This window comes from Delphinus delphis, chromosome 7, assembly GCF_949987515.2.
Source record: "Delphinus delphis chromosome 7, mDelDel1.2, whole genome shotgun sequence".
NCBI classification, from domain to species: Eukaryota; Metazoa; Chordata; class Mammalia; order Artiodactyla; family Delphinidae; genus Delphinus; species Delphinus delphis.
In genome coordinates this window covers 3,841,569-3,868,762 of record NC_082689.1, presented here as the reverse complement: position 1 = coordinate 3,868,762, position 27,194 = coordinate 3,841,569, and the positions used below count along the sequence as shown (strand labels likewise).

Genomic DNA, 27,194 nt, shown 5'->3' with positions numbered 1-27,194 from the left:
AGTGGAAGTCAGGATAACGTTGCAGTTCAGGCGGTGCTGGAGGTCCAGGCCAGCGCAGCTTCCCTCGGAGGTGGGGACGTGAGGTCGTTGGAGGGGAGCCCCGCAGGGCACCGCAGCGCCTTCACCGATGTGGCAGGGCTGCTGAAGGAGTAGGTGCGGGAGGAACCAAAAGTTAGGTTTTGAACGTTTAAATTTGCATGGCCTCAAAGCAAAGACGTCTAATCGTCCTCAAATATGCACTAAACCCCTCCCATCCCGACTTCGGCTGCACGCTCTTAAAGCGACTGGCTGCCTTGGAGGCCGGGCCAGTCCTCCAGAGCACCGAGAGCGCCGGCCAGAGCGGGGGCATACCCTCCCGACCTCAGGGATGTCTGCTGACGCGGCGGAACCAACGAGGCGCCTGCGCATGGGCGCTCGGCGGCATCGTCGGCTTTTACGTCATCGCGGGCGCGACGCCCCGAGGGACAGTCTGAGGTCCGGCTCGGCGGGGAGGTTCGGTGGCGGGACCGGCCGGGAAAATGCCAGTGGCGGTGATGGCGGAAAGTTCCTTTAGTTTCAGAAAGTTGCTGGATCAGTGCGAGAACCAGGAGCTCGAGGTAGCCATTCTCCTCGTGGGGTCGCTCGTGGCTTCGGACCGCGCCGGTCTCCAGGGTAACGGGGCCTGGGGCCCACGGGGCTTGGGGCCGGCCCCTTGCGGGCGCGGGAGCTGGGCGTGTGGAGTCCGGGCCGCCGGGGCCTGCTCCGAAGGCTAAGCATCCAGGCCTGGCCTCCCCCAACTCGCTCGGAGCTTTCTGTTGTTTGTCTTCAGCTAGTGAGCCCGAAAACGCTGTGCATCTTTGCTCCTAACATCCTTTATGCTTCTCGTATTAAACTAAATCTCTTTCCTCCCCATTGTGGGGAGAGGTGGAGAATATGTATATTATTAAAGACGTTTGTGCAGGCCTACACACAGACCAAGAAGATGTAACTTGTAACCTTTTATTAATTCGGAAAGCCCTTAGTCTCCTGTGATCACTGAAGCTTACCGTTTGTTTTCAGTAGGGCAGGTGAAGGTTATATCATGCAACTACTAAAGTAATTAAGGGTTTGTTTTTTTTTTCTTAGAAAGGCCCTTAAAGACATTTATAGCATTGGTCTAAAAAGCTAATTAACCAAAGGAGGGAACTGCGAAGAAGCAGCCGCTCACTAACAGACGCTTAGTAGATGTCTCCTGAATGAATTAAAATTGAATGAGGGGAGTAGTGTCTTTGTAACTCAGCTGTGATGTTTTTCTCTTTATTACTCATTTATGTAGCTATTTAACATATTCGGTATAATGGGCAGAATCATATTGCTTTAGGAATCTGTTGGAAATACTTCCTATAATAGTGAGGCTATTTAAATAAGAATTTGAGAACTGGGAAAGGGATCCCATTTAAATACTCTTGTGCGTATGAAGACACAGAGGCCCAGAGGGGGAGAAGTCACATCTGATGACAGATCTAAACTTAATACTCTGGCTTTTTAGTGTGCGATACTCCTCTAAGCTGTCTCTCCATCTGTAAGTACTATAGAATATACTTACTCTTTAGATGAGTTAAGAAAACACTTCTAAAATTATAAAAGTATAAGAATAAATGAGGTTTTTTTTCTTTTGTTTTTTGGTCTTACAGGCTCCAGGAGGAATTGCTACACCCCCAGTGTATGGTCAGCTTCTAGCTTTATATCTGCTTTATAATGACATGTAAGTACCTTTTACCTAAAGCTAAGAGAAGCGTTTTCCTCAAGCAGTTATTCTTGCCTTGAAGTACCAGCACTAAAGCGTAGGCACAAGGAGCTATACTTTTTAGTGTAATACTTAGTATGTTTATTTCGTATATTGAATCATGACAAGAAGTTATGATTAGTCTGAGTTATTTTTAAATACACCTGTTTTACATATACCTTGTAAAAAACATTCCAATTTGTTATGAGAAACTGCATTGTCAGTAAATTCCTTTAAATCTATTGATCTTTTCTTTATTCTCTTGTTATAAAACCTCTGTCTTTTATGACCTCTGTTTACTTAACTTCACATCTAAAGTTTACTTTACTGTTGACTTAAACTGTTTACTTAACTTCCCAGTCTCTATTGAGACTGAGAGAAACTGAAAGGGAAGATTGAGACGACTAAGAGGAATTTGTTACTAACATGTATGACAGTTCTTGAAAGGTTTTTGTTTTTTAATTATTCCTAATGCACGTTCATTGAAGAAAAGTCAGAAAGTATAGTTGTGCAAAAAGAGTCCCTTGTAGTTCTGTAACCCACTGATGGTTACTGTTAAATTTTGTTTTAAATTCTTCTAAACCTTTTCATTTCATACCTTTTAAACTAAACTGAGATTTTCATTATGTCATATGCTTGATGTCATTCAAGTTTGCGAACTCTTTAAAAAAAAAAAGAACTACCTTGAAGTTTTGGTGGCTCTATATCCACTAGTAGGACGAGGGGTCATGATAAGGAGAAAAGCATCGTGTACTGTGTATATTGTCAGGGAATGCCAGGACCCTGAAAGTGTATGAATTTGTTTATTTTATATATGAATAAATTATTTAGGCAGTTCTATTTAAGGCTTTGTGGTGTTGCCTCAATTTAAGATCTGTATTATTAATTTAAAAATTCACTAAAAATGGTAAAACATTACTTTGGTAAAAATATTTCATGTCTTTTATCTGGAAAACCACTGTTACTTCCCCTGGATAAACTCATTATATGAATTTCGCTCTGTATTTTATAGAGTATTTTAAAGTATATTTCTGGGATCTAGAATTCTAAACATTTACGGAGGTGATTTTTTTAAATTGCTTATTCTTTCTTGGGGGGGTGTAAATTAGGAATAATGCAAGATATCTTTGGAAAAGAATACCACCTGCTATAAAATCTGTAAGTAGTCTTCAATATACCTTATTACTTTAATATAGTAATGACATTCATTTAAAAAGCGATCTCTTAAAAGTTTCTGTTTTCTTTTTCATGTGGATCACAGAAATAGTTATTAAACTGGTATTAAAGTTTAAGAATAGATCTACAAATTCTTCTCATCAGAAATTGTAATTTCCCTTGGGTGGTACAGAAATCTGTGCTCAGCTCCTGCCGATCAGGTTTCTTAAGACACTTTGTAGCAAAGTGTCAATTTACGCAATAAACAACTGGGTCAGTTTAGGTAAAAGTTTGGTTTTTGTTTGTTAGGTTTTTTTTTTAACTGATCTGTGCAGTTTCCTATAATGGTATTTATTTTGCAACTAGTATTATTTACAAGAACACTCTAAAAATAATAATTATTCAGAGCATTAAGATTTTTGCTAATTAGGATTTTGGATTTCTTGTTTTTCGTGTGAGAATAGATGAACTCACTTAAAAGTTTCTTCCAAGATGGAATGAAGTAAATTTTTAATTTCAGGTGATTCACTGTGTCTAGCATAAATGTGAAGTGAATTTTTTGTACATTCACAGAGCATTAATAAGAATTCACCTAAATTCCTTTGTTCATTATTGATATTCAGCAGCAGATCAGATTAGCATTTATACTCTCTTTCTTTCCTCCACATTCTATGAAGTAAGTTTGGAATGTTCCTCCAGCTTTACTGGTTTAAAATAAAGCTGTAAATGAGATGATATTTCAGTGATATTAGTGGGAACTTTATCCTTAGGCTACATTTTATGACATCTTAGGTTGGGAGTCTATATTATTAGCCATTTTGCTACTATTTTTGCCCGAAGAATAGGTGTATGTATTTTATGTACATGTATATGTGGATTAGTACATGTTCTGTATACTATACATAAGTATATATGAAATGTAAATAAATGTAAATCTTCAAAAAACAATGTTTCAGATAACTAATTCCTAAACTTATTTGTGAAATATTGTTGGACTAATTTCCCATGCCTTAATTTTCTGTTATAATAAAACGTGCAAATAAATTCTACAGTACTGTTCAAAACATTTGAAAACCTTTTTGATAGTGGTTGGGCTGAAAAAGTAATTACACCTCTTAAAAGAAATGTTGAATTATGTTTTAAGATACGTTTGTTGGTATATGTGCAGAGTGAATATCTTCAAATGAGGCAATGATATTTATTGCAGGCAAATTCTGAACTTGGGGGAATTTGGTCGGTAGGACAAAGAATCTGGCAGAGAGATTTCCCCGGGATCTATACCACCATCAGCGCTCACCCGTGGTCTGAGACGGTCCAGCCAATCATGGAGGCACTTAAAGGTAGTGTTTCTTTGTGGCTCAGAATTAAATCAGACTAGACCTGTTCCCCTAAGGTGCCAGGGTGTTGAAGTAAGTCGATGATGTGTGTGAAAATAGGTACGCTCTGCTAAGTGAGTAGGGTTTTCAGAAGTCTTTTTTAGATTTGCTGTAATCATGCTTTGATTTCACGTTGCTTGAGTTTATGTCGGCAGCTGAGGACCTCACTGTCTATTAATTTAATTCTAGAAGTGGAGTTACTTGTCAGTAAGAGGTGTTTTTTTGGCTACTGAAATGAAATGTAATATTCTAATAAGTCCAGGTCATGAGTTGGATAAGATTTCAAGCCCGCATGTTTGAAAGTAGAGACTGCTTTGGACTCTGTGGACCTCAGCATTTGATGGGGTTGTCTCCAGCTTCTGGATTTGTGATTAATCAATTCAGTACGCAGATGCTCAAACTTCTTTTAATCACGCTGAAAGATTGCAAGTCTGGTGTGACATAGCACTGATCCTGCAACAAAACTCCCCCGTGCTTCTCTCTTTCCATTCTCCCACCCCCAGCGTTTGCTTTCAGTCTCTTGGTTCCCCCTCTTATATGTTGTTATACCCTCACTTCTTGTTACCTTGTTTCTCTGGCCACTACCTGCCCTCACTGTCCGCCCTTCTGCTCTGGAGGAATCAGTGAGCAGAAGTTCTTGAGAATCGCTCATCACTCTGGCAGGACATGTCAGCTTTTCAGGGGCAGGAGGGGAAGGTTGCTTCCGAGGTGCACCCGGTTCTTGGCGTGGTGAAGCAGAGCAGTGTGAGTGAGGAAACAGGAGCCGCTTCCTTTCAGCGTGGGGGAAGTGAGCAGGGGCACGGAGCCGGCAGCGGTGGGAGGGAGGCGTGTGGGGTCACTGCTGCGCGGGCGCAGTGGGGGCAGCTTTGGATCTCCGCACTGGAGGCAGCCTTAACCACGTTGCATAAGCCCTGAGGAGCGGGGATACAGAGCTTTAGCCAGAGCGAGACAGGGAGGGGCCGAGGAAATACACTCCCTGCCCTGCAGAATCCCATTCACGGAGTAAGGGAGCCCAGGTGCCACAGGCCTGGGTGGCCGCCGCCCTGGAATTTAAGGGCAGAGATGGGTTGGGAAGGACAGCAAGCTCACCTTCCCTTGTGTCTCCAGTGCCGGCAGTTGGCAGTTCCCGGTAGATAATAGGCACACTTAAGTATTCGTTGAACAAAAGAATGAGCATTCTCTTAGGGTCTCCCCAGGACTGTCCCAGGATGAATTGCCAGCAGTATTAGGTGCGAGCTCAACTGATGCCACCTTCCAGCTTGTCGTTGTAACGCGTGCCCTCCTGAGGTTACACGTCTCATAGATCTCGCGGGCCACATAGTGACTGGTGAGAATGCAGATGTCAGATTCATTCGCGCTGAGAGGTTAAAAGCCGCCTGAGTGTCTCACTGGTGCCCTGGATCACTTAGCCTTGATTTCTGCTCTCCTTGTCAGTCTGCTGTGCCTCCCCTTGTATGTTTCTCTTCTCTCCATTCTGTTTTTCTCTTTCATTCACATTCTATTCTTGTTCTGTTCCCCATCTTTTTCAAATCTGAGAATTTGACCAGAGTACTTGAACTAAAGTGAATGTTTTTACAATATGGTAAGCTTGCCAAATGAATGTAGTTTTCAGTGCACCCTTGTATTTTCCTCTTTCATTGTTGCTCTCGGTTCTTTTCCACTGAATGTCTGTAGCCTTGAACGGAGAAAGTTCCTTCATCTCTAAGCTGTATTAGAAGTCTGATTTAAGGTCGTTTGCTGAGAGTTGGTAGCAAGAAGGAAGGAATTGGAAGAGGAGCAAACAGTGGCTCACTGAAAGCTGGGGAGGGTGTCAGCCTCAGTGAGAAATGACACAAGGTGATTGACTGCCCGCGATTTTTCAGGCAGATGGGAGCACAAAGCCTAGGGCTGGGGTCGGGCCCCCTTGGGTCCTGGTGAGACCTTCCGCAAGCCTGTGTGCAGCACATACTTCCTTAGAGATGCTGGGCCCCTCAGGGGATATAAAGATATAAAAGCCCTCCTGCAGAGAAGTTCCGGATATAATTGAGACGATGGGGTGAGGAGGGGTGCAGTGTACACCATAGGTGGTAAAAGATTGCTTGTTCAATAAGTAAACGTTACTGTGAGTTCAGAGAAGGGCGGAGATTGCAGTGACTCCAGTGCCACAGGGAGAGTTTATAAACAGACCTGGGACTAGAAGAGAGGAGGGCGGTTCAGACCACACAGCAGCATACACCCAGCGCCGCACGGATGAGAAGGTGTAAGGCTCCTCTCTGAGAGCCAGCAGGCCACTTTGGAGCAGAGTGTCTACGGGGATTGATGTGGCTGTTAGGCGGTGTCCCAGGAGTGGAGAGCGGACTTTCATATGTTGCAGGGCTATCTTGTACGTGTATACTTGCCTATTAAGTGTGGAAAGTAAAATCCAGAACACTTGCTAAGCATGTTGAAGGCAGGTGGAGGATGCTTTGTGTTACTCAAGGAGCAGTGGGCTCCACTTTCTACCATTTGGTTATTGTCTCTGCTTCATTCCTGAATTATTTAATGTGGAAATTTAAGCCTGGGGGGCGGAAATCCCACATGTGGTCTCCAGGGAGGAGGTTTTGTTGCTGGAATTGCTTGCAGCCCCTTTCTGTGAGGCTCAGTCATTCAGGATTTGCACCTGAATGACGTCAAGAGTTCAGAGTAGACTTGAAAGTTATGAAGGTGCTCTAGTTACGAGGTTTGCTCTGCAACTCCCAGGTGTGGTCCTATAGCAGAGGCCCTGATGAGAAAGGACAACTAATTATGGGACTAGGTAATTTCTGCTCCATTCTTTCTAGTTTTTATAAGTGAGATAAAAGAAAAATTTTGAAATATACATCCCCAGTACATCCCAAATTTAAACGAAATTTTCTTAGAGCTGGAGTCTTGTGTATATTAACTTTTTTCCATCTTTGTAATTTTTATTGTCACCTGAGATTTTTTGACCTAAGAGGAAGTGCATGTGTTTATTCAGCAATATTTGAGCCCCTCTTACATGTTAGGCGCCTACAGCTGTACCTGTAAACACAAATTTAGGTTGCTGTAGTCTTGCTTATCAAACTTGGACAAGGACAGTGATGTAATAATTTAATTGTGTGTTTCAAAAAATGCCAGCTCTTGTGGTTCACTGTTTGCCAAACCTCCCCTCCCACAATAGATGCCACCCGGAGGCGAGCCTTCGCCCTGGTCTCTCAGGCATATACCTCCATCATCGCCGACGATTTCGCAGCCTTTGTTGGACTTCCCGTGGAAGAGGCTGTGAAAGGTATTTGGGGCTTACTTTTTACTTTCAGGGAAAACGGAAGTGTAAATTACAGGTCCACGGTCCCTTATCTGAAACCATTGGAACAGGATGTGTTTTGGAGTTCAGTTTGTGTGTGTTCTTTAGAAAGGTGCTGGCAGACCTGCACTGCACAAACCGTAGCAGCCAGCACCACGTGGCCAAGCCCAGTCGTGGTTCTGCAGGCAGCAGAGCGCAGACCCGCACGCAGGTGGCGTCAGGGAAGAGTGTACAGAAAAGGCTTGGGGGTTCGCATCAGATTTCGCCACCGTGGCGGTTAAAGAAGACTTTTTGGTTCATAGAGTTTTTTTGACTTCTGCGTGTGGATGAGAAATTTCGGGTTTGTGTTTACTAAAGCACTTTTTGCCAAAGACAGGCAGCAGTTAGAGATGTCTTAGAACAGGAGCTTTGTAAAGGAATACTTTGCCATTTTTATGAAATTAACATTTGACTGTGTCTTTGAGATGTACCCTTGTTGCATGTGATTATTCTAGCTCTTCCCTTACGGAACCTCTTTAATGTTCCTGTAGCTATTTCTTATCATGGTACCCATGGTCTGACCCCTGAATATTTTCTACTTTTATCTCTAAGACCTTTGATCAACTCCTAAGCCCTACTAAGTGATAGGGAGCTCTCCAAGTTGATGCCCAGGAAGGAAAAATTAGAGCTGCTGTTGACTAAGAGTGGGAGGGAAAAGAAGGCAGTGAGAACAGTGAGTTACTGGAAGAAAAAGGTAGCGAATGGGGGTACAGAGTCAAGCATTCGATAACATTCCCACATCTGAGCCCCAGGTTACAGCATAGTTGTTACAAGTGGTAGAAAATGTGAGATGCAAGAAAATAAAGCATGTGCACATCATTTGCTTCTAAACATGCCAGGTGGGTAACATTATACTCATAATTCTGAGCTTAAACTCTGTAACGTCTTTAAATTATTTCTCTTCCTTTGAAAATCAGCACGAGGTGGGGGTTTGGTTGGTGGGTTTTCTCAGGGAAGGAAGTTTTAGTTGGTCTGGAACTCGCATTTAGAAATGCCTGTTTCACCCTTCCGTGGTGAAGGCGGTCTCATCCCAGCATCCCTGTTCAGCCCAACTTTTCCCTCACCATTTCTTAACAGTAACCTAGGTGCTTGCACCCCACTCTTAGCCACTGGTTTCCAGATGTGCTTTTGCATTTTCATTTTTCAGGTCATGCCCAAACTGTCCCCTCCCCTTGCTAGGTTGCTGTAGAATATTAATACTGCATGTGCCTTGTGGCGTTGTTTTACGATGATGGATTCTCCAGTCAAAATACGAGCTCCACTAAGCACCACAGATTATAAATTTCCAAGGCCTAGCACAGTTCTAGACGCATAGACGGCAGGTTAATGAACGTTCTTACAGTAAATCATACTGTTACTTACTAATACAAACATTTATTTGTTTTGACTATTTTGAAATTGATCCATAATTTATTATCTAATAAATAGTATATCCCAGAGTCCATACTCTTAACTGACTGAGTATGAATCCTGGTACCCTCCCCCGTGCTAGCTACGTGACCTAAGGCAATTTACTGGAATTCTCTAAACTTCCTTTTCCACGTCTGTTCAATTATGGTGCTGTGTCCCCTTACAGAGCTGTTGTGATTACGTAAAGTGATCCCTGTAAGAGCACCTAGGACAGTACCTAGTGGCCAGCCTTCTGTGTTGTGTATGTATGCTGTTGTTTTTATTGTCACCATCGTCTTTGTTATTACTGAGGTAATGATTATAGAAGATACTAAATAAGTCTTCCTTATGTCTGTCTTTAATAAGGTTTGATCAGGTTAATACTATAATATATATATATATTATAGAAAACTAATCATCTGTTAGTGATTATAGCAGCCTGATAGAATAAAATCATATGTTTCAGAAATATTTCAAAAATAAGTTCCCGTGAGAATGCTGTCTCTAGTATACGCTTCTAGTTAAAAATACACATTACAGGTTAATCTACACACGTCAGGTCTCCCGTACAAGTAGTGTCATTGACAGATTGTGAATCTTGTAAATGAAAAGTTTTTGGTTTTTTTAATTCATTTCTGTGTTAAATACACATTTTTAGGTATCCTAGAACAAGGATGGCAGGCCGACTCCACCACGAGGATGGTCATGCCCAGAAAGCCAGGTAGGTGGAGCTCTTCGTCCGTCTTGCAGCACTGAGCTCTTATAAGATCACTGAAGTTTTTCAGGCATTGAATTTGAATAATTTGATATAAAATTCTGCTATACTAACAAAATGAGAGTAACTCATGTTAAGTTCAGGTATAGGATGGATACTTAGGGTAGAAAGGATCTTAAAGGTCACCTGGGGCTTCGCTGGTGGCGCAGTGGTTGAGAGTCCACCTGCCGATGAAGGGGACACAGGTTTATGCCCCGGTCCAGGAAGATCCCACGTGCTGCGGAGCGGCTGGGACCGTGAGCCATGGCCGCTGAGCCTGCGTGTCCGGAGCCTGTGCTCCTCAATGGGAGAGGCCACAACAGTGAAAGGCCCGCACACTGCAAAAAAAAAAAAAAAAGTCACCTGGTTTTACCTTAATTTTTTTAATGTATTTCATACATAAACTATTTTATGTGAGTGTTTCATAATCTTTATTACAACTTAATTTTTAATAAGTATTAATCTCTCGTTCTTTTATTTATGGGGCCATTTCTAACTGCTTATTCTTAATATCTAAACTATTGCCTTTTAAAAAGATATTTAAAATATTCAGAAATTCCCCTTTTCTCCTCATGCTGTAGACACATAGACTCTTCTCCTAAACAAGATATTCAGTGGCTTTAACGTTCACAAAATTAAGGTCTCTGGCCTTTACAGGCCTTAAATGATTTGGCCTGTCCTCATTGTCTCCACCTGAATTCCTGGTCCCTCGGCCTTCCTCTCTGAAATGAGCCACGTTCCTTCCTGCAAGAAAGCTCCACTCCCTCCTGCTTACCAGGAGTGGCCTTTCCTGCCCTGTCCTTAGAGCTGGCCTCAGTGCCCACATCCGTAAACCTTCTGATCTGCCTCATCCCAGAGTTCCTTCCGTCTGCTCTGAACCCCTGTTGTTAGACATTGTTGACCCCACAGTAAAGTGGTGCACAGATCTCCATGTGCTCGGACCTGCGAGGGTGCAGAGGAGTGATGCGAGGGGGTCCTGTCAGTCTAGATGGGGAGAGAAGACTGCTGCAGTAAAAAGCAATGCAAGAAAATAGAGCGTAACTGTCTCTGTCTGAACGCCACTGCATTAAAAATGACATGTTCTGGGCTTCCCTGGTGGTGCGGTGGTTGAGGGTCCGCCTGCCGATGCAGGAGACACGGGTTCGTGCCCCGGTCTGGGAAGATCCCACATGCCGCGGAGCAGCTGGGCCCGTGAGCCATGGCCGCTGAGCCTGTGTGTCCGGAGCCTGTGCTCCGCAACGGGAGAGGCCACAACAGTGAGAGGCCTGCGTACCGCAAAAAAAAAAAAAAAAAAAAAAAAAAAAAAATGACATGTTCTATGTGAAGGTTCTTTACAATGACTTCTGTAAATTGGGCTCTACATTTTATTTAGTTGCAGGGGCCCTGGATGTTTCCTTTAACAGGTTTATTCCCTTTTCAGGTATGTATTTTCATATGCTCATTTAAAAATTGTTTCATCGTTTTTCTTGTTTGCTGTTGTAGTATTTATTTTTCTTAGCTCTAATCTTATAAACAAGGGGATGAAATCCTAACTTGGTATTTATAATAGTACATCTGGTTACAACCGTGAATGTGTGGACTCCCCTCTGTAGCTTACCTGGAGGTAGTGATCCCCTCTGGCCTGGCCGCAGGGTGTCCTGTAGGGGAGGTGTGATCGAGCATCTCACCAGCATTGACACAGACGCAGCCCCAGGCTGACACTTAGTAGCTTAAAAGTTAGAAGTAAACTTTGGGGGATGGGGTCCTTTGTGGGTTTTTTGTTCACTGACAGTTGAGTAGTCTAGAGGAGTGCCTGGCATGTGGCTAGCACTAGGTGACTATGGAAGTAAATGTCGTGTGGGGAGGGTCTTTCCAAGAAGGGCTATGTTCCCTTGGTAGACGGATTACCTGTTAAAAGTATTTTTAACCTTCGCATGGAAAACTTCAGTAACAGCAAAGCCAGACATGCCTTTACTCCCAGGTTGGGAAAACTACTCATAAAAATTGATGCTTCTTGGCTTGTTTTTTTTAAATGTCCAAGATCAAGGCAAAGCTAAGAAAGTTTCCGTATTGTTAAAGACATTGGAGGGCGGGGGTGGCAGTACCAAAGATTTGTGACCCTGGTGTCTGACTTGAGTGTGTTTCTGTCTCCAACGCGCAGAGCCTGCCCCCGTTCCACCCATCCCCAATGAACAGCAGTTAGCCAGACTCACCGATTATGTGGCTTTCCTCGAAAACTGACTTATCATTCTGAGTTCAAGATCCACCTTCAGCATCCTGAATACTGACAGAAAAATGTAAAATTCTTATTTTCAATTTTATTGGATGGATTAAGCACCTCAGCATTCCTTACTGAGTATGTGATAAAATACGTATATAATATAAAATATATTATATATATTTTGTCCTTAAACATGCTGAATGGTTGTTGAAACAATTCTCATTTTGTAATATTTGACAGTTTGGATGGAGCCCGTCAGTATTAGGCAGTCAGTTTATATTTCCTAGTGACTCGCGAAATACAGCTCTCCTGCTTCGTGTAGAACAGTGGTTGTCAGCTGTCTTCTTCTGCCCCAGCACACAGCACACTCCCATCTCTACCACAGGTTGACAGTTGCAGTGATGCGTCTGGGGTTTGAGAAGGACTGTCCCCAGGGGCAGGATCTGAAGTGCTGGGGACTCTAATTCACCCCCTTTGGAGAATATGCTCTTTTTCTCTCCCCTCCTGAGAATCACAAATATAAAATGCTGAGATAGAGCTGAGGAACAAAGGCCATCTCCCTAGTAAACCAGCTTGTTAACTTCAGATTTTTTTCTAAGAGTGTGAGTACATCCATTGCTGGCAGTGGAGGGCTTGCCATGAAAATGCAACTTGTCAAAGACATTCATGAGAAGTATTAAGTTGTAATATTTCCTTTCAGAAGAAGGGAAGTGTAAGTGTGGAATGCATTGTTTGGGAAAGAAGCGATTAAGTGACACACTCTGTACAGCTGTCCGCAGCCTTTTGGCTGCTTACGTCTGGCCCTTGGGTCAAGTTCTGCCCTTTGGAGAAATACTGAACAAGTCTTTCATGTTTTGTGTGACAGCCCTCTGAATGATATTTGAAGTTGTTTATTGTATCTTCAGGTTAAAACCACCCCCTAGTTCATTTATTCTGCATTTGTTCAATAAATATTTAATTGAATTTTTCAACTGTTTTTTTGAAGGTAGTTTCTAGAAGTTTCACTATCCTGTCTTCCTGTGGATGTGTTCTAATTTGTCATTGTCTCTTTTAAATTACAAATTTCTTAATTAAATAGAAATGACCTATATAGTGGTAATTACATGAGTCATGTTTTTCACTCATTTTAAATAGACTTTACTGGCTATTTCAGCTATTGTTAACATTTATGGAAATACCTGTTAAATTAATGTTTTATTTAACCTTGATATAAGTCATGTTGTTAAAACTTCTTGTTTTACAGTTGAGGAAATGGAAATTCAAGAAGTCAGAGGATCAATAGCTAGAAAGTAACAATGCTAGTTTGCTAGTCTTTGAACTTCTAGGTTTAAGGACAAATTGTATCCACGGGTCTTAGTTTTAATAGATTGGAATCAACCCAAATGTTCATTAATAGGAGACTAGTTGAGTAAACAGTAGTGTACAGTATGGTGACGCCATGCAGCTGTAGAATGCACGCATGCATGAATGAGTGACGATCTCGGTGCACTAAAGGTGATCTCAAGTGAAAACACAAAGCAGCGGGGGTTTATACTGTTATTTTGAGGGTAAGAAAGGGTGAATGGATATACAACTGTGCATACATGCATATTTACCTGTATTTCAAGCAGAAGCCATTGAAGGATAAACCAAAAACTAATAAAAATGGTTCCCTAAAATGGAAGGGGAGGACAGTCGAGCATAGAGGAAAAATTATTTCAGGCGACTCGTAGTATTTCATAGTATTTTGTTTTACATTATCAATGGGATACATACAAAGGACAAAAAAATCTCAAACTACTGAATATGGTTTCATGGTTAATTTCAAAAACGATTTTGTTAATCGTTATTTGATAATAATTACCATTATTATTAAAAGTATATTATAGGATAAAACCAATTGGAAATTACATAATTTAATGTTAGAAGCTAATCTTAAATTTGACTCAACAACCTCATATGGTTTATTTTTCTTTCTAAACAGTAAATATTTCCTAGCTCTGCCCATCTGTAAAGGCCTAGAAGAATTATAAGCCAGTAACAATGAGAACCACTAATGTCCAGGTCGTGGTCTCTAAATTCCATTTTCAACTACATAGAACAAGAACTTATTTGCAAAATGGTTAATACTAGGTCTGGGGCAATAATTGTAGATTGGGGCTTCCCTGCTGGCGCAGTGGTTAAGAATCTGCCTGCCAATGCAGGCGACCTGGGTTCAAGCCCTGGTCCAGGAAGATCCCACACGCCACTGAGCAGCTAAGCCTGTGCACCGCAGCTACTGAGCCTGCGCTCTAGAGCCCGTGAGCCACAACTACTGAGGCCCGCGCACCTCGAGCCCATGCTCCACAACAAGAGGAGCCACCGCAATGAGAAGACTGCGCACCACAACGAAGAGTAGCCCCCGCTCGCCATAATTTGAAGGAGTTCCCACTGGCTAAACATGAGACAAATTGAGCATGAAAAATAGGTATATGTGTTTCTATTTTCAATCGCAAGGTCATAATTATAATATTAGAAAAACCTCATCATATACAAGAAAGTACACTCGCTTAGTTATCAGTTTTCAGAACAATGAATTGATGCCCTAGCAATCTCCAAAGTAATAAAATGGAACCTGCACAGTAGCCAGCTGACCAATGATGGGAACTTCTTCATGGAAGAATTCCACCTAAAAATACAGATAGAAAAGCAGTCCTTTGCCGCCCCTAGTGAAATAAGTAAGGCATCTAGGGAACGAGTATCCGTGGCTGCTGAGACCACGGAGTGAGAATCAGCCCATCCTCGTGCTCTGGCTGCCACCGAGACTGCCCGCTGCACGCAGGCAGCACCTTGCTGTACATCCAGTGAGGGTTACCGTGACACTGCCACAGGGGCTGCCCTTGCAAACCGGGGAAGAGAGTTAGCTCTTCAGCAGCTGGGCACGTGATATGGTGAGTAAACACTCCCTTCCTTGTCTAGGAAGACAGTTCCAGGGTACGTGCTCTACCTGGTTCCTGAAAAGACCCCAAGAAGATTGAGCTGTGGTTGCCCATTGTGACCAGCCTGTCTGCAGCATGGCCTTGGACTGTTTCTTCTTCATTTTGCTTTTCCCAGTTCTCCATCTCTTTCCTGGAATCAAGAGCAGTGATCCACCTGTGCGTGGAGGCTTAGCGTCACTAACAGTGGCACCAGTGGGCCTGGTGCGGAGCCATAGTAAACACGTAGCATCAGCCGTAAGTTTTCTTGTCAAGGCAAGCCCTGCCCCCACAAAATGCATGTGAATCTAATCAAGGTTTCAGATTTACCTGCTCACTTACATGAAATGTGGGAATCGGATGAACAAGTTAAACACCCCACTAAGGAGCAATCAGCCAAATCTAGAGTGAGGGGAATTTAGCAGGACAAAGAACCGAGTTTCCTTAAATAAATAACGTAAAAAGAGAGGTGGAGATGGCGATAAGGACATGTGTATTTCTGCTCCTGGCTGAAGTACTTTCAGGCAGACCCATAATGTGCCAAGAACTACAGAAAGAGGGATGCATAAAATACAAATCTGTCTGACGGCATTGGAGAGCTGGAGAATGAGGAGCTGAGGTTTGAGAGCAGAGAGGCTCCTGAAGAGGTTGTGTCTGCAGCAGCCTCTTCCTGGGGGGTGTGCCGATTCTGGTGCCACTGCTAAGAACCGAGCAACCCGTGGGACTCGGGTATTTTCACAGGGCTGGAGTGCTAAAAACAGGACTTGCGAGGGCTAAACCACACTGCTGTTTATCCATCTGGTAAACTTTAAGGCTCCTTGGGGTAGGAAGTCAACAGGCCAAATCCAAAAAACCATTTGAGTACAGCTTGGTTTTCTTCAGTCCGCTGTGCTGGGCTTCAGTCAACACGAAAGGCTTGGGGTCGCGAGGTACCTGTAAGCATAAACTGCAGTAAACCATTAGTCAAACTGCAACTGGAGGGTACTAGAAACTATTCAGACTGAAGCACACAGTACAGAGACAGACCCTGTAGGAATTGGGACCCAAGAAGGAGAGAGAGGATAAAGAAGGAGAATAATACTTGAAGTACTGCCCAGGAATTTTCCAAAACTGATAAAAGAAATCAGGCCACAGATTCAGAAAACCCCACACAGGATAAATACACAAAACCACACCCTGACACATGATAGTAAAACCACTGAAAACCAGAAAGCAAAATACTAGAAGCATGGGGGTGCAGGGAGGGGGACTTTCTCTTCAAAGAAGCAACAGTGAACTAGAAGACAGTGAACTGGCGTTCCTAAAGTGTTAAAAGAAAAAACTCCTATTTATGAGAGATGCTTAACTTTCAGTCTTCCTGTGTTGTTAAAAGTTGGGAAGAGATACGTCAATGCAAATACTAAGAGAAGGCTGGCGCAGCTTAGGTAATATTACAAAAAGTAGACTTTAAGGCGAGAAGCATCATTACAGAGAAGAATTTTTTGTGGAAAAGGGTGCATTGGTTTCCTGTTGCTGCGGTAACAAATTCCCACACACTTGATGGCTTAAAGCAGCAGGGGGATATACACTTACAGTTCTGTAGTTCGGCAACCTGAGATGAGTCTCATGGGCTGACATCAGCTGTCAGCAGGGCTGCGTTCTTTCTGGAGGTTGTCGGGGACAGTCTGTCTCTTTTCCCTTTCCAGCTTCTAGAGGCCGCCTACATTCCTTGGCTCGTGGCCCTCTGCCTGCATCTTCAAAGCCAGCAGCGTCGGGCTGAGCCCATACTACTCTCTCTCTGGTTCTCTTTTCTGCCCCCTCTTCCACTTTTAAGGATCCCTGTGGTTGGTTACATTGGTCCCACCTGGAAATCAGGATAATCTATTTTAAAATAGGCTGATTAGCAAACTTAATTATATCTGCTCTCTTAATTTCTCTTTACCATGTAACCTAACATGTTCACAGGTTCCAGGGGTTAGGATATGGATGTCTTTTGGACCATTCTTCTTACCACAGGAATCAGTTCAACAGGCAACAGGAATATGTAATTCTAAATGTATCGTGAAATCTAAAACTAAGTCTAATCAAGCAAGAGTTGACAACTGGGAGTCCTCTGCGGTCATGGGCGGGGACATCACTGTCCTATCAGACATTAAACCAGCGCAGAGCCTCTGTTACTAAGGGCAAGGCACTGGGGCATGAGTAGCAGGCAGCCCAGTGGAATGGAACAGAGATGAGAAGTAGACAGATGCAGGGATGCACTATAGGATAAAGGTGGCATCGCAGAGCGCTGGGATAAAAGCACACTTTTTACCAAATGGTTCCGGGAAAACTGGTTAGCCATTGGAAAACTAGAAAGGTCCATAAGAATAAAGTACAGATAGATCGGAGATCTTGATGCCAGCGCTGGAAGAAAAGATGGATGAATTCCTCTTTAACCTGGGCAAGGGAAGGGCCTCTGGCTCCCCGATTAAAGAAAAGATTAAAGAAAAGAATGATCAATTTGACGACCTAAAAATAAAACATTTGCATGGCCAAAAATAAACTCAAACAGATGTCTGACAACTGAGAGAAAATATTTACAACAGAAAGGACTAGTAATATTCCTAATATGTAAATTGAGGGAATTGGAAGAAAACAGAAAAAAGTGACAAAAGACATGAATACACAATTCACAGGACGTGAACACAATTCACAAAAAATTTATAAAAGTGGCCCTTAAACATGAATAGATGTTCAACTTTATTGGTAAGAGAAATGCAAATTAGAAACAGTGAGTTAACTCGTCCAGTTGGCAAAAACTAAGAGTTTTAACTGCATTCTGTTGTGAAACTCTGGGGAAACTGGTTCTCGTGCTTTGCTGATGGGAATCCACATTGGAATGGTTCTTATAGAGGGGGATTTGGCAATATCTAAGGACTACAGTCATTTACTTTTTATCCCAGCAACTAATCTTCAGGAATTTACCCTGAAGATTCAACTCCCACAATATAAATATAAATATACACAGACATACACTAGGTTATTTATTGCAGCATTAATTTATTGCAGCATTGTTTCTGATTGTAAAGAATTTGGAAACAACCTAATTGCTTATACATGAATAGATGTTCGTATATCCATGTAAGGGAGCGCTACGTATCTGTAATAGAGGATGATGACAGTCACTGATGTGGAGGGATTTTCAGGCTATGTTGTTAAGGAAAATAAAGCAAAGTGCATAAAAATGCCCAGAGTATGCTATTTTTTTGTGTAAGAGAAGAGGAAATAAAATATACCTGTATTTGCTCCTCAGTGGACACACACACACACACACACACAGAGAGAGAGAGAGAGAGAGAGAGAGAAAGGAAAATAATGGAATTGTTTGTTTTCAGGGTATGGGAAGGAATGAGATGGAAAGGATAGAAAAAATTGGGGAATTAGGGCCACTTTTGTACAGTTCTGACTTTTGGAATTATGTTAATGTTTCACATATTCAAGGAAGAAATAATATAAATGGTGATGGAGGCGTGGGGAGGAGTGACCCTGTCTGTATTTCAAATGAATAACGTAACTGCCCTGAAGGCAAGGGACGTAACTCAAGTAGGTTTCGAACATGCTATTTAGATATGTCCAGAGGTTAAAGACAAAAGAACTTTAAACATGTTGAACTCCAGTTAGTGGGTTTCTTTTTTGCAAAAGTAAAAGTTAGCAGTTCTAAAACTACTTTGTGTGTATTCTAGGATTGAACAAATAAGTATATTGAAGATAATAGGATCCAGTTTGCCCACTGTCGGAGGAGTTACAGTTATAGAAAAGAGGAAGCATTAGACTGAATCCTGTGATGTTGGACTGAACTAGAGATATTGCATAAACTCCTGGGTTTTAAGATGGGTGGATGCACGGGTGGGTGGATGGATGCATGGATAGAGAGGGACATAGATATATCTCCTAATTCCGTCCACTGAGAGAGACTAAGCTCTGTCCCCTGAGAGTAGAGCAATGACACCTGCCCTCAGGTCATTGCTTCTAGAAGCATCTCCACTAAAAGGAACTAGGGACTTCCACTTTCATGTGTCTTCTGATACAAAACAAAGAAAGCTTGAAAAACTGTTCCAGTTCAGAGGAAACTAAAGGTGCACAACAACTAAATGCAGTGCTATAGCAAATAAAAGTACATCGTAAAGCACATGATTGGAAAGTAGATGAAATCTGAATAAAGTATAGATTATGTCAGGAGCTGGCAAACTACAGCCTGTGGCCAAAACCAGGCTGCTGCCTGTTGTAGATAAAGATTTATTGGCACACAGCCACGCCCACTTGTGTGTGTACTGTCTGTGGCTGCTTTCAGCCCACAAGAGCAAAATGAGTAGTTGTGACGGATTGTATGTCCTACAAAGGCTAAAATATTTATTGTCTGGCCCTTTATAGAAACTTTCCCAAATCTTAGATTAGATAATTTTGTTTCAACATTAATTTTCTTGATTTTGTTGATTTTACTGTAGTGACAGAAGAGAGCATCCTTGTTTTCAGAAAGTAAATTTACTTAGAAAATGAAATATTTATAAACATATATATACACATACATATATGTGTACATAGTTTACATATATGTACTTGTCAGCAATAAATATTAGAGCTACTTTTATAAGATGATTTAATCAATGAGAGCACTGAATTCTCAAAGTTTTTTTGCCTTCATGCTGTTAGTATATGCAGTACATTCATTACATAAGCTTTTCAAGCTTTGTGAAATTGGTGTTCCTGAAGAGTGCAGGCCAGTTAATTTGTAAAATGTCCTTCATTTGGGGGTTGTCTGAAGCTTCTTAATTATTAGATTTGGGATATACATCTTTGACATGAACACCACGAAAGTGATGTTGTGTTCTCTTCAGTGTTTTGTATCAGAAGGCACACAAATGTGGAACTCTCCAGTTCCTTTTAGAGATGCTTCCAGAAGCAATGATCTGAGGGTAGGTGTGCTTTTTGCTGCTGGGGTGTCATTGCTGCATGCTCTCTCAGTGGACAGACAGAGCATAGGCTCTCGCAGTGGATAGAACTAGGAGATATATCCATGCACGTAATTGACTATCAATGCATTTGTAATATTTGGAAAGGTCTCCTGAAGATTTTGATACTCCCTGCGTCTAATTGAGAATTATTAAAATAAAGACATCTAAAAACAAAATGTCTCCAAACTTATAAACTATTATTGCCCAGTATGTTAATCCTAAATCATTGAAGTGTTCAAGAAGGAGGAAAGATACAGATTAATTTTAGACGTTAAACTCTAGGGTTAACGTCTGCTTCTGCCGATATACTTGTCTAAATGGAGAAAACCTTTAAGTCTAGAACAACTAAACTGTGGTTTAGAGTATTAAAATTATTTTTTAATATACATTCATGAGCTTGCATGCAAATCCTCAAAGGCCAGAAACAACTGGACTCCAGTGCTGGAACTGCATTTGTTCTTGGGGCATCTGCCAGTCTTGACGCCCTAGAACCCGAGTTACTTTTGGCCACTGATAGGAAGGAAGGAAGGGAGGGAGGGGAGAAAGAATCAGGATAAACTGAAAACTAGAGGATTAAATTCTCAAAGACATTACACTAGCTATCAATATTATAACCATATAATAAAGTATTACAAGTATACATATATGCTAAAATGTTTATGAAACAAATTTATTACATTATATTTCTTAAATATATGTACGGAAATCAAGGTACAGAAAGTGTGAAGAATGAAGAGACATCAAAAAATACCTGGCGTATATGAAAAAGAACTAGAATCTCTCAAAAAGAAAAACACAGTAGTTAAAATTAGAATCTCAATGGATGGGCTATAGCTTGGTACTGTCAGATTAAAAGGTGTACAGCAGTCCTTTGCTGTTCAATGAAAATGGTAAATTTGATAGCAGGTCCAAGAGGTAGAGAGAAATTACACAAACAGGTAACCCAGACTCAGATACTTCCTGCCTCTATGGTACCAGCTCCTCTCTCTCAACGCATGCTTGTCGTTTTATGGGAGGTGTCTTCTGATAAGCGGATGGAAGAGACAAAACCCCATGCCTGGTTCATGTTTAGGTCAGCTTGATGTGTTGATACAAGCCAAAAATGCAAGGCTGCCGTATTACAGACCATTTAGTGGTGACCATAAAGGACAGCAGTGAGGGGAATAGTCCCAGTGGGCAAATTTCTGAGCAGTGCTTTTGGCCATTCACTTTGAGCAAAGTTAGGAGCCTACGTTACAGACTTAAAGACAGTGGCAAATGGCTAGGCTGGTTGTCAGGGTCCTGAAAGGAGCACGATTGGAAAATTGGAGATACAGACATCTGGGAAAGATGGTTGAACTCAAGGGAGTAGACACACAGCAGGTAGATCCCTGGGTTTCAATGTTAATGCCCGCCAGAAAGCACCCACCAGAGAGGACAATCTCAGCTACCAAGGTGACAAGGTAACTTTTCTTTGGACGCAAGCCGGGCTCTGTTCAGTCACCCTACTGCTGGCACAATGGGCCCCTATGCGGGGCCACCACGGTGGCAGGAATGGAGATGATGCGTGAGCTAGGCAGAATGAGGTCTCTATCACCAAGGCTGACCTGGCCTCAGCAGAAAGTGATGTTGAACCCTCCAAAGGGCACCGTTCCTGAAAGAAAGCAAATAACCAGCCGGTGGCAAGTTGATTATCTTGGCCCTTTCCACCGTGCAGCAAAGGGCAGTGCTGCCTCCTTGTTGGAAGTGACGTCTAGTCCAGGTGTGGTTCGCCCTCCACGCTGACAGTGTCTTCTCTAGCATCACATTCCAAGAACATCCAAAATACCTGATGTTGATAAAAATCCTGCAGAACACTGCCTAGTCTGTTATATACAAAAGAAGATGTGACACTGGGTACATGACCACGTGATCCATTGACTTTAAGCTATTCCATTGATTCTCAATCCTTACCTGAGAGTACCCAGCCTAATAGAATGGTGGCATGTCCTAGTCAAGGCTCAGCTAGTGTGCCAGCTTCGGGACAACAACTTGCCGATCGGGAGGCTTCCCTCCAAGAGGTGGAGCATTTACTGAACCAAACCACAACTAATGTGAAGCTGTGTCCTCAACAGCTGGAAGGCAGGAGCACGAGGACAGAGCATCATTGGGTACCGTCCCCATAACTCCAGGAGATACAGGTCCAGATTTTTTTGCGTTTCTCTTAAGGTTGTAAGAACATCACTCATTCTCTAGTTTCTACAGGTTAAGCTCTGAGTAATGATCCACAACTGATAAGGACCCAGATGTTTCACAGCACTGTAAAATCAAAGTTACATTCCCTGGAAGAGCCCGGTGAAAGTCAACTAGGCTTAATAAAGAAATTGTTCAGCAAGATAGCAGCAATCATTTTCCAAATTTTGGATAAATAATCTTTAACAGATGCCGTAGAAGGAATGTTTTCGAGGAGGGGCTGTACAGCATGAGAAGAAAAGATGGGGTGGGGATGATGAGAATCCTCAAATATTGGACTTTCATGTGGAAAAGTTTTGTTTATTGCTTCCAAAAGCAAAATTGATTGAAGGTTAGAGAAGGCCAGTTTGGACTCAACCCAAACTGTCTAGACCAGCCCTATCCAATAGAAATAGAAGGTGAGTCACACATGTAATATTAAATTTTCTAGTAGCCACTGTAAAAAAGTGACAAAGGAGGGCTTCCCTGGTGGCGCAGTGGTTGAGAGTCCGCCTGCCGATGCAGGGGACACGGGTTCGCGCCCAGGTCCGGGAAGATCCCACATGCCGCGGAGCGGCTGGGCCCGTGAGCCATGGCCGCTGAACCTGTGCGTCCGGAGCCTGTGCTCTGCAACGGGAGAGGTCACAGCAGTGAGAGGCCCGCATACCGCAAAACAAAACAAAAAAAGTGACAAAGGAAAACATATGAAATTAATTTTAACATATTTTATTCAGCCCAGTCCAAAGTGTTATCAGTTAAACAATGTCAACGATATCAAAAAATATTAATGAGATATTTTACATTGTTTTCTTCATATTAAGTCTCTGAAATCCCATGTGGATTCTATACTCACAGCACATCTCAGTCTGGACCACCCAAGTGTTCACCAGCGGCCACATGTGCCCAGTGCGTATTACACAGCAGTGGTCTGGACTGTCTCAGAGACCAAGAGAGTCCTGTCAATCAGGTATCATTGGAACCAAGTTAGATAACCACTCATTAAGGACGTTTAGAGGAATGTACTGGTTATGAAAGGGACCGTTTCCTGATCTCTCCTCCCCACTTGCCTCATCTCCACTTTATGTAGCAAAAACAGGAAGAACAGAACCCCACCTAACGGCATGCATCTTCTCTGCCCCCGTCCACCCAGATTATGGCAGTGAGGGCTGTTGGCCTTCTGGGAAGGATTAGCGGTTTTCCAGAAGTCTCCTAGCTTCCAGTGAGTTTGGAGGATTTTTAAAACAACCCGCAATCAACTCTGCATTGAAAAGCAGGGAGACAAAAGCATCTATTGACTCTTGACAGCTCATGAGGAGTAAGTACGGTTGACCCTTGAACAACACGGGTTTGAACTACACGGGTCCACTTATACATAGATTTTTTTCAATAAATAGATTGGAAAAACTTTTAGAGATTTTTCAACAATTTGAAAAAACTTGCAGATGAATCACACGTAGCCTAGAAATATTGATAAAATAAGAAAAGTTATGAATGCATAAAATATACATATGTACTAGTTTGTCCTTATATAGGTGCAAGGTAAGTGATATTTAGGATAAAATTAATAATGTTAGTTTTCTTACTATTTTATGACTACGCTTTCAAAGAATTACATCAGTGTACAATACGTCCCTCTCTCCTAACTGGGGATACTGCATATCAGTCTATCATCAGAGGTGGGGTTTTTTTAAGTATAACAATATTTCCAATACTGTATTATGAATGTGACTGTAATACTCTATGCTATAAAAGTTTTATAATGATGCATTCATTAGGATATAGGCTAGTCTACTGTGAAGCAATCAGATCGATTACACTAGGCAACCATAAAGCAATCACATTGCTGCTTCTTCAGATCAATGCAATCATTATACCTATAAATAAATATGAATTTTTTCACATTAGCTTTTAATTTTTGATGTCTAGTGTTAGTAATATGTATAACATCTACAGTGTTTTGTGTCATATTAGACAATGTTGATGTAGGTACTGACAGACAATTCATCTTGTAAACAGATGACATAAACTTAAGGTATTGATAAACACAGTACTTTACTAAAAATGTATTTTCTCTTTCCTAAGTAACATCTTCTTTTCTCTAGATTCCTCTATTGTAGATACATATATAATATATATAGACATACAAAACACGTATTAACTGTTTCTGTTACCGATAAGGCTTCTGGTCAACTGTAGGGTATTAGCAGTTAACTTGGGGAAATCAAAAGTTATATGTGGATTTTCAACTGCACTGGCGGGGCAGCTGGCACCCCTAACCTCCAAGTTGTTCAAAGGTCAACTGTACCTCTTTTTAAGCAAATGCTATGCCTGGGTATCCCCTCACTTGCAAACCACTGATAACACTGCAATTTGAGGAAGATGGAGGCTTGCCTTTTGACGGAGTTGATAACCTTGGGTCATCTGATCACTCTTTAAGGTCCAGCAAAGTAATAACACTCCTGTGATTTTGTTGCTTCTCTAAGGAAAGAAAGTTTTCAGAACCCAGTGGAAAAGACAGTTTAATTTTATCTAAATATGTAAAGACAAGCTAAAACCAGGGTGGAAATTTTCTTCATTTAAGTGATGGACGACATTCTCCTGGGTCAGTCGAGACAGTGGGAAACCAGTTCTTCCAACATCTTTTCAAGAAACGAGTGAACTTGTAATCAAGACAGTATGGTACGGGCACAAAAACAGAAATATAGATCAATGGAACAGGATAGAAAGCCCAGAGATAAACCCACGCACATATGGTCACCTTATCTTTGATAAAGGAGGCAAGAGTATACAATGGAGAAAAGACAGCATCTTCAATAAGTGGTGCTGGGAAAACTGGACAGCTACATGTAAACAGATGAAATTAGAATACTTCCTAACACCATACACAAAAATAAACTCAAAATGGATTAAAGACCTAAATGTAAGGCCAGAAACTATCAAACTCTTAGAGGAAAACACAGGCAGAACACTCTATGACATAAATCACAGCAAGATCCTTTCTGACCCACCTCCTAGAGAAATAGAAATAAAAACAAAAATAAACAAATGGAACCTAATGAAACTGCAAAGCTTTTGCACAGCAAAGGAAACCATAAACAAGACGAAAAGACAACTCTCAGAATGGGAGAAAATATTTTGCAAACGAAGCAACTGACAAAGGATTAATCTCCAAAATATACAAGCAGCTCATGCAGCTCAATAACAAAAAAGCAAACAACCCAATACAAAAATGGGCAGAAGAACTAAATAGACATTTCTCCAAAGAAGACATACAGATTGCCAACCAACACATGAAAGGATGCTCTACATCACTAATCATTAGAGAAATGCAAATCAAAACTACAATGAGGTATCATCTCACACCAGTGAGAATGGGCATCATCAAAAAATCTACAAACAATAAATGCTGGAGAGGGTGTGGAGAAAAGGGAACCCTCTTGCACTGTTGGTGGGAATATAAATTGATACAGCCACTATAGAGAACAGTATGGAGTTTCCTTAAAAAAACTAAAAATAGAACTACCATATGACCCAGCAATCCCACTACTGGGTATATACTCTGAGAAAACCATAATTGAAAAAGAGTCATGTACCACGATGTTCATTGCAGCTCTATTTACAATAGCCAGGACATGGAAGCAACCTAAGTGTCCATCGACAGATGAATGGATAAAGAAGATGTGGCACGTATATACAATGTAATATTACTCAGCCATAAAAAGAAATGAAATTGAGTTATTTGCAGTGAGGTGGATGGACCTAGAGTCTGTCATACAGAGCGAAGTAAGTCAGAAAGAGAAAAACAAATACCGTATGCTAACACATGTATATGGAATCTAAAAAAAAAAATGGTTCTGAAGAACCTAGGGGCAGGACAGGAATAAAGACGCAGATGTAGAGAATGGACTTAAGGACACGTGGAGGGGGAAGGGTAAGCTGGGACGAAGTGAGAGAGTGGCATGGACATATATACACCACCAAATGTAAAATAGATCGCTAGTGGGAAGCAGCCGCATAGCACAGGGAGATCAGCTCGGTGCTTTGTGTCCACCTAGAGGGGTGGGATGGGGGTGGGTGGGAGGGAGACGCAAGAGGGAGGGGATATGGGGACATATGTATACGTATAGCTGGTTCACTTTGTTAGAAAGCAGAAACTAACACAACATTGTAAAACAATTATGCTCCAATAAAGATGTTAAAAAAATTTTTTTAATAAGAGTGGATATATGTAAAAAAAAAAAAAAACAAAAAACGAGTGAACTTCACTGATCACGTGTGTGCATCCACCTGACCAAACCCTGAATGTGAATCACAAGATTTCTCCTGGGTGGAGCTGTAGGCAAAGGTTTCATTCTGAATAAAGAGAAACCAGGCCATTTTCCACGTGAGTCACATGATGGGAGGAATCGCCAAAAGTCAGTTTTGACTGAATAACATTCTCCTAATTGTGTGCCAGTGCCTAGATGCTAAGAAGAGCCACTCAGGACAACCAGCAAAATGCCCCACGTGTAATGATCCATATGGTGATAAAAACCTATTTTCAGGTGTCCCATGTCAGTTAAATAACAGTTTAAAAACTGGAGTAGGTTGCTTGTGAGGTTGTGTGGTGAGTGATGTCAAAGGAGAATGGTCTAAGAACTTCCAAATCCATCTGGCAGCCTTAAGCCGATTGGATGGCTTCCTGTAAAATCTGGATTTCCAGAGAACTGCTACACAGGTTTCTGAGCCCACGTCACCATAAAACGCAAAGAACATGGATGGAAATACGGGAGCAGCCGCTTGCGTCTTGCCAGAGACCCTTTGATAGGGACTGATTTCAAAAGGGCAGGAGGCTTTTGTCTTCCAGGATGCAGGTTAACTCGGCTCAGTGGTTGTTCTGATGCTGCACCTGACGTCTTCCCTGTGCCCACAGCTGCTGCTGTCGATGCGGGATCCCCTGCAGGGAAGCGTTTCTTCACGTCCACCCACGCCCTCCTCAGGGCAGCCTGGGGCTCCAACCAGGGCAGCCAGACACACGGGGTCCACACTGAATGGCCTGAAGCACGTGGTCTAGGCAGAGCCAGGCGTCTGCGTAATTCTTACCCCTCCCCTTGCTGTCACTCGGTCTTCTAATTGTCTGGAAAATGCTGCTGTAATTCACTTGGTGGGCAGGGTCATTCCT

General features: G+C 42.0%; 1 protein-coding gene across 1 annotated transcript; it reads left to right on the top strand.

Moving 5' to 3' along the window:
• The first annotated feature begins 456 nt into the window (after nucleotides 1-456).
• COPS8 (COP9 signalosome subunit 8) lies at nucleotides 457-18,116 on the top strand. Its single transcript, XM_060015872.1, has 8 exons — nucleotides 457-596; nucleotides 1,653-1,723; nucleotides 2,854-2,902; nucleotides 4,107-4,239; nucleotides 7,433-7,540; nucleotides 9,642-9,704; nucleotides 11,110-11,157; nucleotides 11,878-18,116. The coding sequence occupies exons 1-8, from the start codon at nucleotides 519-521 to the stop codon at nucleotides 11,955-11,957; spliced, it is 630 nt and encodes a 209-aa protein (XP_059871855.1). The 5' UTR covers nucleotides 457-518; the 3' UTR covers nucleotides 11,958-18,116.
• Nucleotides 18,117-27,194: the final 9,078 nt, after the last annotated feature.

Coding starts and splice junctions, on each gene's coding strand:
- COPS8 (XM_060015872.1), top strand. CDS start 519: ATGCCAGTGGCGGTGATGGCGGAAAGTTCCTTTAGTTTCAGAAAGTTG. Junction 9,705..11,109: donor GGTCATGCCCAGAAAGCCAG/GTAGGTGGAGCT, acceptor CATTTTATTTAG/TTGCAGGGGCCCTGGATGTT. Junction 11,158..11,877: donor CAGGTTTATTCCCTTTTCAG/GTATGTATTTTC, acceptor TCCAACGCGCAG/AGCCTGCCCCCGTTCCACCC.